The sequence below is a fragment of the Lithobates pipiens genome, unplaced genomic scaffold (assembly GCF_037356315.1).
Source record: "Lithobates pipiens isolate NorthernLeopardFrog02 unplaced genomic scaffold, aLitPip1_a1.2 Scaffold_16, whole genome shotgun sequence".
Taxonomy (NCBI): Eukaryota; Metazoa; Chordata; class Amphibia; order Anura; family Ranidae; genus Lithobates; species Lithobates pipiens.
The window spans coordinates 525146397-525163239 of NW_027507748.1; the positions used below are offsets into that span (position 1 = coordinate 525146397).

At 39.7% G+C, this 16843-nt stretch overlaps 1 protein-coding gene across 1 annotated transcript; it reads right to left on the reverse strand.

Annotated features, from left to right (window-relative positions):
* Positions 1 to 1303: 1303 nt before the first annotated feature.
* LOC143983448 (protocadherin-8-like) lies at positions 1304 to 8715 on the reverse strand. The gene is made up of 4 exons (XM_077483152.1): positions 6198 to 8715; positions 5785 to 5852; positions 3800 to 3933; positions 1304 to 2668 (listed from the first exon to the last, which is right to left on the reverse strand). Exons 1-4 carry the CDS (start codon positions 8565 to 8567, stop codon positions 2289 to 2291), a joined length of 2952 nt encoding a protein of 983 aa, XP_077339278.1. The 5' UTR covers positions 8568 to 8715; the 3' UTR covers positions 1304 to 2288.
* Between the last annotated feature and the right edge of the window lie 8128 nt (positions 8716 to 16843).

The following is a 16843-nucleotide window of genomic DNA, read 5'->3' on the forward strand; positions in this document are numbered from 1 at the left end:
CCCCCGACATGCCACATTTGACATGTAATTTCTATAGGGGGGACGGATACCCTCTTTTTAGAGGCACCCAGCTCCCACTTCCTGCCGGGGCCAGAAGGAAGTTCACCTCTCCCCCCTCCCCACAATCTTCTGGGACATGTCACAGGTGCCAGAAGATTGCCTAGCCATTCACAGCGAGCACATGCACAGTGTGTACTCGGCTGTGAAGGCACACCCGGGTGTCCACAGTTACAATGCTGGCGTCGCAGAGAGGAGAGGGAGAGGAGTGGGGCTTCATTTGCCCGCGCATCTCTAGACCGTGGGACAGGTGAGTGTCCGATTATTAAAAGTCAGCAGCTACACTTTTTGTAGCTGCTGACATTTAAATGGGTGCAACTCCACTTTAACTAGCAGTTAACCTTTGCAGTGTGAACACAGCTGTGAGAAGTTGGAACTATCGTCAGGTAGCTATTGCTGTGTCCTGGTGACCAATGATATCTGGATTAAAAGTGAGGAAAAGTACAAAATTGTTGTCACCAGAACAGGGATAGAGTAGAAATTGTCCAAGGCTCCGTTCAAACTAGTGCGGGCCATGCGTCCCATGTTTGCTCGGGCATGGCAGCCCATTACTTTGAATGGGTTGGTTGTGCTGCATTAAACGCACAAAAAAAGTGCAATCGCCTTTTTAAAACACAGCCACAGGGGCACCTCAAAAAGACCATGTGATTCCCCTGCATTTCCTGCACCTGCAATCGCAATGTGGGCTGAGATGAGTGGGGTTGGCATTCAGAATGAATGGCAGCCCCACGCCTCTGGTAAGAGCAGTGCAATTTGGCTGCGGGTGATGGAATTGATGTGATACCCGCAACCGGAATGCACGCCCACTAGTGTGAACCGACCCAAAGAAAATGTTCTCACTTTCAAGAGATTTCTTCTAATTTCCTCAGAAATCTCAGGAATGGGACAAAGATGGAAAGCAAAACATTCCTGCTTTATTCAAAATGAAAAACACAAAAAGATTTGGCTTTAGATACATTTAATCAAGATTGTGTTTAGAAGATTCTAGAATCCCAATTATATTTATTGTAATGGGTAATTATTATAAGAATGTGAACAGTGCCAGCTGTGTAATGCCTGTACTTCAATCAGTTTGCTAGTACCTTAGGAAATAAAAGAGCCACTTTATAAAAGAGCCATGTTACTTTTTTAACTGTAACAATAAAGAAAAAAAGGAAACAGACATTTTAGAGAAATTTTAAAAATAAATATTTATTGAAAGACTAAATCCATATACAACATAAAAATCATATGATATATACAGTCAAAAAGCTAAACATATATATATGTACAAAAATTATTAGATATTTACATGTGAACTAACAAGAGTGCAGTGACAGAATAAAATCATCAATAACTAGATTCCTTACAAACTCAAAGGGTATACCTTGTTACACCCTTTTTTTTTAAGTTTTCTATTCCTGATTGTTTTTGTGCTATAAAACTAGCTATTCTGTATGCATAGTTAGCTAAAGTGACATTTCATAAGATATTTGCATGTCTCCTCCTAAATTTCCTCATAAATTTCTACAACTAAATTTGTAGAATGCATTTCTTTTCTACATTTTTACATTTATATTATATTAGCATGATATTCTGTGTTTTTCTATTTCTTCAGAGCCTCCTTTTGATTTATCTTGCCATTTTCTGTGTCCATTGACATATTTTATTCCAGGAGTATATAGGAGGTACATGCTTATAAAAGATCTTTGGATTTGCTGTTTTGGAGGACAGCTCATGGTCAGTGACTACATAACCGCGTGCACTAGCAGCAATACTGCCACCTAGGGTCTACTGGTGGAAATGCAGGGCTCCTTTAATTAGGGTACCGTTTAGAATCTAGTGAACAGAATACTAAACTGGACCTTTACTTGAAGTATAATTAAAGGCATTTTTCTTTTGGCTAGAGTGGTAAGGGGATAGAGCCATTGGTTAGTTTTAATTGCTGTCTGTACCCTTCTCTTTCTATTTGTCCTGATATTCAGTGTCACCAGAAATAAGTGTTGGTAAAGCCACAATTTTATGTTGCAATCAGAACAGAAAAAGAGGGGACATCTTCTAATGGGTGCACTTGTTTCCATAACAAAGATATTCTCTCACTTCCTGTTCAGAGAGGAAGCACAAGGAAAGAATCTCCCTAATGAGTTACAGATGGCAAGAAAAATTAATAGTTTTAACCCTTCTCGTCTGTAATTCAAAATTAAAAAATCATGTTAAATACACTATAACCCAGTTACTTTTCCCAGAAAGGTTTAAAAGGTGGTTGCAATTTCACAGGGTTGCAAGCTGATTTCTGTGTTGTAATTGGACCTGTGGTATGTCCTGGACACCCTAGGTGGTGAAAGCATGGATTTTCTGTTCAACCAATCCTGTTCACATTGTCCAGTCATCCTCCCATCCTGCATACCGTTGACATAATATGAGTCTTTAATTGTATAGCTGGTGACAGGGACATTAGGTATTCTGGAGTGGTGATAGGTGTTGTAGTAAGTAGGAACTAAGGAATAAGACATTGCATATCCCTTTTCATACTGCATGGTTGCATTTCCAGGATATGGGACTTTATTGCTGTGGTGGCTGACTGGATGTACTGGACCTCGCAGTGTTCCAGATGTTCCTCTGTATGGAGAACCTTGAATAAAGGAAGAAAACAGTGTTGTAATTGCACAGTGCATTAGACGTGAACGGTCAGAGCTGAATAGTGTGAACTATATAATACTGATCAAGAAAACCTAAGTGCATGACCAGACAAAACTTTTAATCTACTGCTGGTGGACTCTTCCACCTTACCAACTTTTTAGTGTCTGCCATCTCTCTTTGCTAATCCCTCCACTGGCTTCCGAATGCCCAGTAAATGAAATTCAAAACATTAACAATAACATGCAAAGCCATTTACAACTCTGCCCCAAGCTACATCACCAATCTTGCCTCCAAATATCACCCAAACTGTCCTCTCTGCCTCCCAATATCTCCTTCTCTCTAGCTCCCTTGTCTCCTCCTACCTTGCTCATCTCCAGAACTTCTTTAGAACCTCTCCCATCCTCTAGAATAAAATCCTCTCGCTAACCCAATCTTTACTTTTAGGCGATCCTTGAAAATTCATCTCTTCAGGAGAACCTATCCTGCCTTCAACAAATAAACAAATCTTCTATTTCTCCCATTAGTTAACCCCTCGCCTCTACTTTTGTTCCACCAGTCCCTCCCTGATAGATTGTATGCTCCCAGGAGCAGGGCCCTCCTGACCCTCTTATATTGAATTGTAATGTTTCTGTATCGTCTCCCTTTATATTGTAAAGCGCTGTGCAAACTGTTGGCGCTATATAAATCCTGAATAATAATATTATTTTTGAATAGAGTGGTAAAGGATTAGAACCCCTGTTAAAGTTTTACTGCTATCCAGGGCTCTGTAAGGGAAATTTTCCTTTACGGTCACAGTGACAACATTTCCCCTAGACAGGAATTAGGACACACAAAAGGGGTTTATCCTTCCCCCAAAAAAACAAAACAATCATCTGTTCCGATATGGAAACCATTGTCACTGAGATAGTAAGTGAGGAGAAATCTTTGGATTGAAGTAAAACCCAAAAGGGTTTCTGATTCGTTCCCATTAGCAACATTTTGGCTGGACATACACCTAAAAGTTTTGCTATATAAATAAGACATAATATAATTAAAACTTAATTGATAGTTTCATATCATAATATTATTGCTATTTACATGAGACGTACTAAAAATACAGCAGTCTGTTTGAGCTACAACTTACATGGCTGCCTGTGAATTGGCAGGCCTGTGTCCCTTTTCACACCTTCCCCACTGGTGTCAGAATCACTGTCATTGAAGTCACTGTCTCCTTTACCGCTGTCTTTTGCACTAAGCCGTTCAGTCTGAGATTTTCCACTGCAGAAATAAAAGGTGGTAAATGAGTTCTAACATAAAACAATAAACAAGTTCTGATATGTTTAAAGTAAGCATTTCTTGTTATTACTTTATTGCCTGTATATCGCCTTTGCAATGATCTTTCCACAACATATTCATATTAGGGAATTTTTGTCAAGATCAGGGGCTTCATACACCATTCAATCAATTTGCTTGAGGTGATTGTAGCCATATTAGTCCATTTGTTTAAAAAAAAAAATATATTTTGCACATCCAACATTTTAGGACAAGCTTTTGGGGTATACCCCCTTCTTTAAGGTCCAAGCAGTACTCATCTTGTTTTGTACTGCTTGGATCTTGAAGAAGGGGGGGACACACTGAAAGCTGGCCATGAAACTTTGGATGCTATTGCAAACATAAAAAGTGCCACAGACAGAATTGTATTGTTTTTCTACAAAACCATAATTAACCAAATCGGGAATCGGGGGGGGGGGGGGCATTGGGGGATTTTCCTATGCCTCTGGGCACCTTAACAAATAAACATAAGCTGGCCATACATTATGCAATACTCTTCTACAATTGTCCTTTAGATTTACCAAAACCATATAATATGGGGCCAAACCTAAACACTTTCAATTTGTATGCAATCAGGCAGGCCCTTGCACTACATAGTTGAAGGTAAATATAAATGAGCTAGAACAAAAAAAAATGTATAATGTATGGTGAGTTTAAGGCACCTATAGACATTAGTTGAAGGCTGGAAAATGTACCTGCTGAACAGTTACCTGTTAAAATAATTGTAATGTAAAAAAAAAAAAAAGTCCTTGCTATGCTTTTTATTAAATAAGCAGAATTCCCCAGAGTTTACCTTATCTCTAAGAAACCTTATCAAAGAAGATAATGCTAGGGAAAGTCATATCCTAAAGACTGACAAAAATGTTTCTAAATGAAAGCATGAGTGGCCTTCTCAGGACCAAGTTCTTAGACAAGTACATTTGTTAACCAACTTTTGTCAGTGGAGCTGGATAGAAAAATGCTGACTGAACAGTGATGGCATCAAATCAGATGCAGTCACTGTGCAGGTATGCAGGCGCTGGCTGTCAAAATTCAATAACTATCAAGGGATGTTCCTCTTTCCATGCTGTTTAGCTTAGAAGGAGGAATCTATTAGGTTTTTCTTGTTTAGCCCACTGGCTAAATGAGAAATCTATATGTGTATGGGTAGTTTTAGCTTGGGCTTTGCAGAAGATGCAAGCTGCCCATATAATTATTAAGGTACATCTATAGCTCCATCAATTTACGCAGTGTCTTACATATACATTGTACATTCACATCAGTCCCTACCCTCAAGGAGCTTACAATTTAAGGTCCCTAATTCACATACATATACTAGGGCCAATTTAGACGGAAGCCAATTAACCTAACAGCACGTCTTTGGAGTGTGGGAGGAAACCAGAGTACCCGGAGGAAACCCAGGCAGGCACAGGGAGAACATGCAAACTCCAGGCAGGTAGTGTCGTGGTTGGGATTTATATACAATTGTTACTCATCCCAAATAGGCAGCAATCATCTCATATGTATAGTTGTACCTTTACACCAATCTAAATTGTGCAAACTAAAAGCTGAGTGGTTGCTGTGAATACTGAACCTTACAGATTACAAATAGTGTACTAAACAATAATTGTTCTCATTTTAAAGGGCCAAAATGGTGCCATTTTGCTGTATATGCCACAAAACTGAGAAGCACTAATGTCCTATACCTGCATCAGACTTCCTAATAGTAATACAATTATAAATAATATAATTTCAGATTTCATGTCTTCTACTAACAAACAAATTTTTTGTGGTGTTGACAGTAGTTATGATTGTTACCTTATGCTCCCAGTAGAAATATCTCTGCAGAACCTGGATGAATGGTATAATGGATCGGAATCTGAACTCTGTTAAGAGAGGGAAAAAAAGTCATTAGCATTCAGTGAAAGACAAAGTTATTTTCACCTTTCAATCAAAGCCCTCATTAGCGTGCATGATGCAAGAATTTAAATTGCCAAGATAACAAGTGCTGTCCTGTAAAACAGCCTACAAGCATTTGCATAGTAATAATAACAAATATTCTGAAGACATATTAGGTATTTGGACACTAGCTGTACAAATGAAAACACTTTAGTGATTGTCATTGTGTTGCAGGTAAGATAAAACTCTAACAGTAAGAAACTGAATAAATGCCTTTATGTTCCCTGAGGCCTTGGGTAATAGTTAATAAATCAAATAAAAGGATTACTTACATTTGATTCTGTCTGAAGGTCTTTGACCAGGTCTGTGCTGGATGATGTACTGCAGCCTTCTGACTCCGTGTTGATTGACAGCTGACAAGATTCAGATTGTGACAAAGTGGAAGATGACAGGCTCTCTTTTGGCGAAGCTGTGCTATTAAGTAGTTGGTCTTTAACTTCTCTTATCCTTTGTTCTTCAACATCAGTCTTAGAATTAGCAGATTTCCGTTTGCAAGAACAGGCCACGAATAATATAGCGATGAGGAGCAAAGCACAACCTCCAGATAACACTGCTATGAAGATTATGGACAGGTCCATCTGATGCTGGCTCTCTGCAGAACTTTGCATAATAACTATCTCTACATTAGATGGAAAGGATTCAGTAAAAGTGAATTTTATGGTAGCATTGGAATACATGGAAGGTCGTCCATTGTCATGCACAGCAATAACAATACTCAAGTCCTTATCTTGCAAAAAATCAATTTTTCTGGTTAATGATAATTCACCAGTCACTTTGTTTATGGCAAATAACTTTTCGTTGTCTTCCTGAATATCGAAGAAAAGTTGGGAATTCACCCCCTCATCCTTATCAGTGGCTTTAACCTGCAGGACTAAGTAATTTTGTGGGGCATGGATGGGCAACATAACTTCAGCAGATCCATTATCCACCATGGGGAAAGTTATCATAGGTGCATTGTCATTTACATCAATTATCTTTATTCTCATCTGAGTACGAGCTGTAAGTTGAGGAGTACCATTGTCAATAGCTTCAATTTCAAGGTCTAGCTGTTTAAGCATTTCATAGTCCAATGATCTTACAGCACGTAACATACCTGAGTCAGTGTCAATAGCCACAAATGTAGACAAGGACTGACCCAATATTTTTGCATCAACCAGTCTATAAGTTATTTTGCCATTCAGTCCAAAATCTGTGTCTTTGGCCATCACAGTTGTGATATAAGTTCCAGGGGCATTATTCTCCCATACAGATGCCTCATATATTTGTTTGGTAAATTCAGGTACATTGTCATTCTCATCAATCAGCCTGACAGTATACTGCTTTATGGTTTTCAAGGAAGGCAATCCCAAATCTTCTGCTACAATTGTCAGGTTGTACTCAGCTATCTTTTCCCGGTCCAGGGGAGAAGTAGTAACTATCATAAAACTTTCCTCATAGGCTTGCTTGAGTTTGAAGTGTTCATGCCCATAAAGTGTACAATGAACTTGTCCATTAAGCCCAGAGTCTCTATCTGTGGTGCCGATAAGTGCTACAAAGCTATCCTTAGCAGCTCCTTCAGTTATATAGGCTATGCCTTTGTTGACAGTAGTTAAGGGAGTGATGGTGATAGAGGGAGCATTATCATTTGCATCTATGATATGCACAGTTATTTTACAAGTAGCAGTTAATGGATTAGGACTTAAATCCTGAGCTTGTATTTCAAACTCATAAGTTTGCCTGCTCTCAAAATCAACTTTACCCTCAAGAGTTATGCCCCCTGATTTGGGATCTACATGAAAGAGCTGACGTACCTCTGGGGACACCTGAGGGCTGAAACTGTAAATTATTTCTCCATTGGCACCTTCATCAGGGTCATCTGCATTGAGGTCCAGTAAGAGATATCCAGCAGGAGCATCCTCCATCATGTCCACAGTGACAGCACTCTTCTCAAACACTGGGCTGTTGTCATTAAAGTCCAGTACCCGAACATTAACCACTGCACTACCAGAAAGTGATGGGCTCCCTCCATCCATGGCAACCAGTTTCAAGGTGTATGCAGACTGTTTTTCCCTGTCTAATTCCTTTAAAAGTACTAGGTTTGCATATTTAACCCCATCAGTTCTAGTCTTCACATCAATCTTGAAGTGGCTGTTATCTGACAGTTCATAGTTCTGGATAGAGTTTTCCCCAATATCTTCATCAATAGCTATTTGCAAAGGAATCCTAGCACCCACTGCTAAACTTTCAGAAATATCCACATGTATTTCAGAACTAGGGAAGTGAGGTCTGTTATCGTTAATATCTCTTACCTCCACTTTTACATTCATCAACTTTATCTGATCCTTTGAAAAACTGACCACGTCCAGAGCCAGGATACAGTTTAAAGTCTGCCTGCAGATCTGTTCCCTGTCAATCTTCTCCCCAATGCTTAGCTGGCCATCACTGTCTTGCAGTTGGATAATGGAGTTGTTATATTGCTTCATAAGGCGAAAGTTGCTCTCAAGTTGGTCAGTTGAGTTGAACAGTGGGTGCTCTGATAAAACAGCAATGACCGTTCCAGGTGCCTCTTCCTCGTAGATGTAGTAATGAACAAATTCTGCAGAGGATAGTGAAGTCATCAAACCCAGCAGTAGTACTGGCAATGCTTTGAAGAACTCAAACATTTTCAGTCCTTTCCTTGTTGTAGATCTGTTTATGCTGCCAAGTAAAATCTCTTGGTGTTGTATCTTGAAGAGGAACAATGTAGTATCAATGGAGCTTGCCAGCTGTGAAAGCACTCAGCACAATCCTGTTAAGTGGTGCCTGTATTCAGGAGAGTGTGAATAACTGCTTGGGCTCATCTCTTTCCCCAGGTTATATGCTCAAGGATATGTAAATTCACTTCCCCTTCCACCAATCTCCAATGACTCCAGGACAAATGGTCACTGAGGCTGAGCAAATGGGGCTGTCATTAAGAGAGCTCTCAGTAAGAGGCCGCCTAATATACAGTTATACTTTGTGACACCTCAAGAAAGCTGTGTTCTCTTAGAATGCCAGTAATCAAAAAAGTCAAATCAGCTATACAGAAACAGTTTGATGACCCTGGGATTACATTATTTTACTATTAAATGTAGGTTGCTGCTGACTGTGTTGAAGCTAATATTGTTACTGAAGCAAGCAATAACTGAGAAAACTATAGCATGGTTATGTAACACCCCCCAGAAAACAATATAATCTAAAATTATAACAAAAATAATATTAATACAAACGAAAATTATTATTTTTTTAGTTCACTACTGAACACAAATACAGCTCAATTCACAAAGCTAATGCACTAGAATAAGTATTTATTTTTTTAATGACAGTTATTTCTATTCAAATCAATTTCAAAATTATTGTCACGAGGCTAAAAATAACTGTTAAAGCTGCAAATTTAGCCTGTATTCCGATTTTTTTACACCAGACACCCCATATTCTTTTACTTTTCCATTCACTTTGCAAAATTAGTTTTATTGTTTTACTAAATATCATTGAGTTAACATTACGATAAAGATATACGGCTCATTTATAAATGGACACTTTCGCCTTTTACAAACTGTATTAGAAATACTACAAACATAGAAAATTGATGGCAGAAAAAGACAGAGTAATCCATCGAGTCTGCCCTTTTTTATTTTTATTTTGGGGGGGTGGCATGTTTTTTTTGGGGGGGGGGGTTGGTGGTTTTTTTTTTTGTTTTGTTTTTTCATTAATTTTTTTTGTCTGAGTATAGATCTATGTTTGTCCCAAGCATGTTTGAAGCCATTTACTTTTGACTGACTCACTACTTCTGCTGGAAGTTTATTGCAAGCATCAACCACCCTTTTAATAAAATGCTAGAGATGCTAGAACACACATTACGGTCTGATTGTGCAATCTACTGAGTTTAGGTTAAATTGTCCAAAAAATTATAATTCACAACCAATATGTGAAAACTTTTGATAAAAAGAAGAGCATAAAAGTTGTCAGTTACACATGTGAAACTGTGTGTACATTGTTAAGAAAATCACGAACAGGCAGGTAAGAATCCTTTACTGACATGATGGTTGATTTACTAAGGCTCTGTTCACAACTAGGTGTTTTTGGGCAATTTTCTGCTCTAAAAACACCGAAGACAAATCCCATTAATTTCAATGGCAAAACGACTGTCGCTCAAAAAGGTACGTGAGCTGCTTTTTCTTGGCAGATTACAGGTGTTTTACTGCTTTTCATTGGTGACTTGTCAACAAAATGCTTATACAAAAACTCTGCAAAAAAAGCCCTAAAAAAGCCTTAAAAATGGCCTATAAACGCCTTTAAAATAGCAACGCCTAGATGTGAATGGAGCCTAAAACTGGAGAGTGCAAAATCTTGTGCAGCTGTTCATGGTAGCCAATCAGCTTCTAATGTCAGCTTGTTCAATTAAGATTTGACAAAAAAAAAACCTGGAAGCTGATTGGTTTCTATGTAGAGCTGCACCATATTTTGCACTCTCCAATTTTAATAAATCACCCCCATAGTATGTCTCTTCTACAATTAAAGTTTAATTCAATTTGAATTTTAAAGTTCCACTTAAATGCTGTGAATATGTGGGATCTTACTCCACACTCCTTTGGATTCATACAATTACATCTAAAATGAAGTGAATTGTACAATCAGTAACAATGTGTGTCCGACACAGGGCCAGTGCAAGGATTTTTATCTACTTAGGCAAAGGTGCATTTTACCGTCCCCCCGTAAACTGTCCCCACTGCTTAAAAAAAATCTGTTATTGGGGGTAACATGTCACTGTTGCAGCAGCCCCATGTCCCCCTGATCCTCTGTTGTGACAGATCCTCTCCCCACACCTGCTGTCATGATTTAAGAAAAAAAAAAAGTTCTGTGAATGGCAGAACTACAAGTATCAACAGGCTTTGCAGATGTCAGCTTGAAGTTCTTAATGGACTACCACAGAACTGTTGAGTGCTGTGTTAGTTTATTGATTCTTCCTGTCATTGTGTAACTGCCTGCCTGTACATGGTACGAGCAGACAGATACACTGATAGTCTACAGGAGCATGCATTTACATCCATGTCCTGCTGATCATGAGTGCAATGCTGTACAGGCTCCTAATAAAAAAATTATAAATACACATTTTTTTACCTGCAAAAAAATTAGCATTTATTATTATTTTTTATTTTTTTTACAACTCAACCTTTAAGTGGTACACACACGCAAAAAAAACATGTTATAGACCTCAGTTCACCCCAATTCCTGCACCTTCACACCTCAGACCATCCCAAATTCTTCTGCCTTCAAACCCCAGATCACCCTAACTCCTTCATCACTTTAGTCCCCTGCACATCTGCCCTGCTGCTGCACCCAGGGCCGGTGCTACCACTAGGCAAACTAGGCAGCCGCCTAGGGCACACTGCTGCCTAGGGGTGCCCAGCTGCTGATTTTCCTCCATGTCTGCATTCTCTGCAGGCTGCAGCCTGTAACTAGCTCAGTCCCAGGCAGCTGCTCCGTCCGTCTGGTGGTGTAATTAGAAGAGCATCACAGCAATGGAGTCCCAACGCCAGAGGAAGCAGAGCCAATGCTTCCTGTATAGAGCTGTCTCCTGTCACATGGGCAGGGCAAAGTGGGTGGAGTCGGGGGTGGAGCCAATGGGGGCGGCAAAATTAGGTTTTGCCTAGGGTGACAAAAAATCTTTGCACAAGCCCTGGCTGCACCACCTTGCACACCTGTTCCTCACTGTATCCCCATATAAACAAATTGCCCACTGTACTTCCTACATACTTGTTCCCCACTGTACACCACCCCTGCACATATGTTCGCCACTACTATACACATGTTCCCCACTGTATACCCCCCATATCTGCTCCCCACTTTACACCTCCCCTGCACATTTCTGCTCCCCACTTCACACCCTCCTGCAGGAAGTGTTAGAAGTACAACATGATACAGGGAATCAGGGGCGGTACGATGGACGTTTCAGCCAGCTGCTATTTGCACTTGATATCTCCTCTGTTACCACTGCTGCTTCTATGGCTGCAATGCAGGCAGGGCAAAGAGCGGAGTCCCGACAGGGGAGCAGGCTTACCCTGCAGGAATCCCTTGCATGGGGGGGGGGGGGGGAGAGGACAAGACACCGGGAGTGGGGGAGATGGATAGGGGGAATTGTGCGCAGAATCTGGTACATGGATCTATCTTTGCAGATTATTTTTACCCCCCCAGATATGAGTAAGCACTGATTACGGTGTGAAACGCGTCAGTATTTTCCTGTACCCTGTTATTCTTTTGCTGTGGAATTTTGTATTTTGTTTTGATGTGACCCATGTTGTTTCAATTAAAGATGGGATTTCAAGTCTTTTTCCAGTGTGCGGCTATCCAGAGTTTTGTCCTGCTTGTTTACTATTTTTATTCTACAGGATTTATATAGAGCCAACCGTTTAAAACATGAGGACAGACAGTACAGTATTAATACAGAAGAAGGCCCTGCTCATTAGAGTCTACAATCTAATTACATACATCTTTCTGGATCCCTTGTTGCCCTGCTCTGGCTTAGGAACCCAAATAAATATATTGGTTATTGTTCTAGGTAGGGGGGAATATGAGACACTCTTACTGCCTTTCTGTATTTAAAACTGATCATACGTATTACAATCTGATTTACAACCTTATTTATATCTCCCAACACCAGGGCTTTTTTTCAGGGGGAACTTGGTGGAACTCAGTTCCACCACCTCTGGCTCAGACCCTTGGGGGGGGGGGGGTGCTCACCACAATCACGTTTAAACACAGAAGTCCAGTTTCTGTGTTTACAAGTGACAGCTCTGCACTCTGTGTGTAACCCCCCTGAACTCTGCACTCTGTATGTAATGCAATCCTGGTATGTAATGCCCCTTAAGACCCTCCTACTGTTCGTGAAATTTGACTGACCACACCCACTATTTAATGTGATTAGGGGGGGGTGTGTGGGTGGAGGGGTTTTGGGGGGTCCTGGTTGAGTTCCAGCACCTATTGTTTGAGAAAAAAAGCCCTGTCCAACACCTATACATTACATGAGCCTGCCTGCTTGAAAATACATTGAATAGATGAATTAGGTAGGTCATTACATTATATAGCTTTGATAAACCTAAAGAAGACTATAGATTGCACAATCAGGTGTATTGTCAACTGTTCATTGAACCAGTTAGTGCCTCAACAGCCAAATGTCAGGCCAAATTGCTGTCATTCAGGAGCAAAGGGAATATATGCACAGCCCTGTGTTAGTTTAACCTTATGCAGTAAGTTAGATCATATCCATGTAATTGGCTTGTAGAGGAACCACAGGCAGTATGATAACATGTAAAAGGTAAATAAATGCTCTAAGGTTGCTCTACAATAAAGATAACCTGTTAATTTGCCTGATATATACAAAGTATATGTTCTTTTAAAGAGTGCTGCAGTGATCTGCAGGCAGTTCTTTCTAAGGAATTCAGATCATGCTTGCTTCTTTGCCCAGTCCTCTATGATCAGCCTTCAACCAAGCCAACATATAAGATACATATATTTTATTGTATAGTTATTTAGATATTTATTATTCTCCTAGCTTGTAAGCTCTAACGAGCAGGGTCCTCTGATTCCTCCTGTATTACATTGTATTGTAACTGTACTGTCTGACCTCATGTTGTAAAGAGCTGCACAAACTGTTGGCGCCATATAAATCCTATATTATAATAATAATAATAATAATAACTGCATACAAATACATTGAAAATCCTATTCATTGCTATGTGGCTAGTTTTGAGCTATGTGCTTCAGTTAAGATATTTTTTGTTTTCTTGGACATTCATCAATGAAAAGGTCAGTACCAGATGAAAAGGTTTGAGCACGGGTTCACACCAGTGCAATCACAGCCATCACATGTGATTCGCACCCACACCTGCAGTGCTGATCACATGCGATGTCTGTGAGATATGAGTTCAGCCATAAAGTTGTATGGCTGAACTCTCATTAGATTTGCACACAAAAAAAAGTGCAGGGACTTGTTTTTCCCCACACTAGAATCAGATCGCATGGGTGTTCTCACCTATGCATTCGCACTGCGATCTGTGACCTGATCTGGGGGTGTCATTAACAATGTAATGTCACCTGCAGCGGTTCACAGAGGGCAGTGTGAACTGCCTGCAGGAGAGATGCGATGCGGGAACCAGCTTCTAATCGTGCTGGTTCCTACATCGCATCAGTGTGAACCTAGGCTCAAAGTATACCTAAAATACTCCTAGACACAAGATGATACTTAGATGATAAGACTGCCATCAGAAAGTCTGATAAAGGAAAAGAGTTGCTCCAAAACTGGTAATCTACATTTTAATAAACTATTCAGGTTTATTCAATTGCAGCTGGAGCCTCTATTTATATATGAATGCCCATAAACATGCATGCTTATGCCCTGTGTTGACACCACTGGCGCCAATCTTATCTCCAGAGAACATGGGGCTTGCTTGAAAAATCCATCCTGGATATTTATTTCTTCCTTTGAAATGAGTTACCTGGGTTTGTCTGCACTGAATAGACATGGCCCATAAAATTATAAATGTAAGGCCGCGTACACACGCGCGGACTGTTCGCCCAACCTTGTCCGCTGAACAGTGTTTGGGCGGACAGTCCGCTCGTGTGTGGGGCTTCAGCGGACAGTTTCAGCGGACAGTTGGCCGAACAAGGTCTTACGGAAATTCCGAAAAACTGTCCGCTGAAACAAGGTTTCAGCGGACTGTTCGCTCGTGTGTAGGCTTGTTCGGCCAACTAAGTCTCGCGCATGCTCAGAAAGGATTTCCACGTCGGAAGGTTGCATTGCAGTGTATAGGACGTCGTATTTTTCGTCCCGTCGTACGTGCCGTTCACGTCATCGCGCACGGTTTCAGCAAACTGTTCGTCCGTCGTGTGTGGCCATGTCCGTCCATGCTAAGTTTGAGCGGACTGTTCGCTCAAACTGTTGGACGGACAAAGTTGGGCCAACAGTCCGCGCGTGTGTACGCGGCCTAACAGCTTTGAGACATTTGATCATAAATGCAAGATTTTTTACTCTCGTCATTCAGTGGTCCGTGGAAAATTGACTACCACTAAATGGCTATGGACAGTGAAAGTGACCTTATTTTACTGGCTCACTTTATATAAACAAATTGAAGAAAATTTTGATTTAGTGAATACCTTATGCTGGCTATAAACAGGCCAATTTTACCTCATTTTGCCAGCCTAATGCCAGCCTTGGACAAAGATCAAGCCATTTAGATGTTCCTGAGATGATAATCAGCCCAAACTTTTTCTTTTTTAAGTTTCTTAAGGGGAAGAATGCATCAGTTGCACATCTGAGGCTTCTTTTAATTGAAAGAATGATTATGGGTAATATGAACTGGTGCAACAAATGAGGATATGTCTCCTACCTGTGATTCCTAGGGAGACATACATCCCTTTGTGACCAGCCTTGCCTGCAATTCATCAGTTACTGTAGAAAACACATTAAATGAATATTTTATGTTCTTATTACTGTAAAACAATGATTTGTCATAGATGATAAGAAATCCTCAATTCATAGTTCAAAATTGTTTTTAAAAATTTTTACTTAATCCAACATTAATGTGTGCAAAATAATTGGAAATTAAAATTAGTTCAAAGACAAATGAAAAAACAATACTGATTTGAACTGTGCTGTGACCATATTTGTTTTAGGATATATTATTAAATAAGAAATTACGTTCTGGAACCAAACCATGCACACAACCACTTCTATTACTGGTGCCACTAAAGACCAGACCCATCCATATATGACTGACATTTTTTTTAAACACCAATTTTCAATGGTTTCTAAAATATATAGAATGTTTTGCAATAAATTGCAGCAAATGAACCTTACAATTTGCATATTCCCCTTTTTGGTTATTATGATTTACAACTAATTTACAACTTTTGGTGATCTGAGATGATTAAACAGTTGTACATATTGCTAACTGAGGAAATAAATTCACTAAGCAAGGCATCAGGTTAAGAAGACCCAAGAGCTGCTCTGTTGGAGCAATAAAAGATTCATATGTAGAGGTATTTTTTATTGAAATTTCAGTTCCAAACAGCAGAGTTTGAAGTTGTGTGCAAGCTCTAGCTACAGCAGGCTTACCCATGCATGCATGTACAAACACACGGTCATTGAACATACACAACACATATCTCCTGCGCTTGAAGATGAGCCCACAGTGGTGTTACTCTAAAGCCCCATACACACAATCAGATTTCCAGACGGAAAATGTTGGATGTCAGGCTGTTTGCGAAAAATCTGACCATGTGTATGCTCCATCGCACAATTGCTGTCAGACTTTCTGCCAACAAATGTTGGCTAGCATGTCTTTAAATTTTCCATCAACAAATGTGTGTTGTCTGATTTTCCGAGCGTGTGTACACAAGTCCATCGGACAAAAGTCCAAAGTACAAACACGCATGCTCGGAAGCAGAAGCAGTCGGTCTTGTAAACTAGCATTTGTAATGGAGAATTAACATTCATGACGTGGAAGATTATGAAATCTCCAAATGCAGCGCACAATTCTTTTCTTTTTTAATGGGATAATAATGAAGCTGCTTTTCTGGTGACACTGATGGAGTTATTGCAGACGTATTTTAAAAGGCTTTTATTTTCTAGTGATATCAAGAATAATATTATAATTTTTTGGGGAAAGTTACCACAACAACATTATCCCGTAGTTTTTAAGATCAAAGATACAACTATGTTGGTGCCCCTTGTCAATTTTACATTGTATTATTTAAAATGTAACTGCCTACTCCCAAACTGGTAATGGGCCAAGTATTATTCTCCACAATTGTTTTATTGTGCAGTAAAAAAAAAAAAAGAAAATTAGACATGCTATCTGCCAATAGAAAGTACATTCTATGCATCCAAAAATATAGAAAACATACCAAATGAACTAGACAG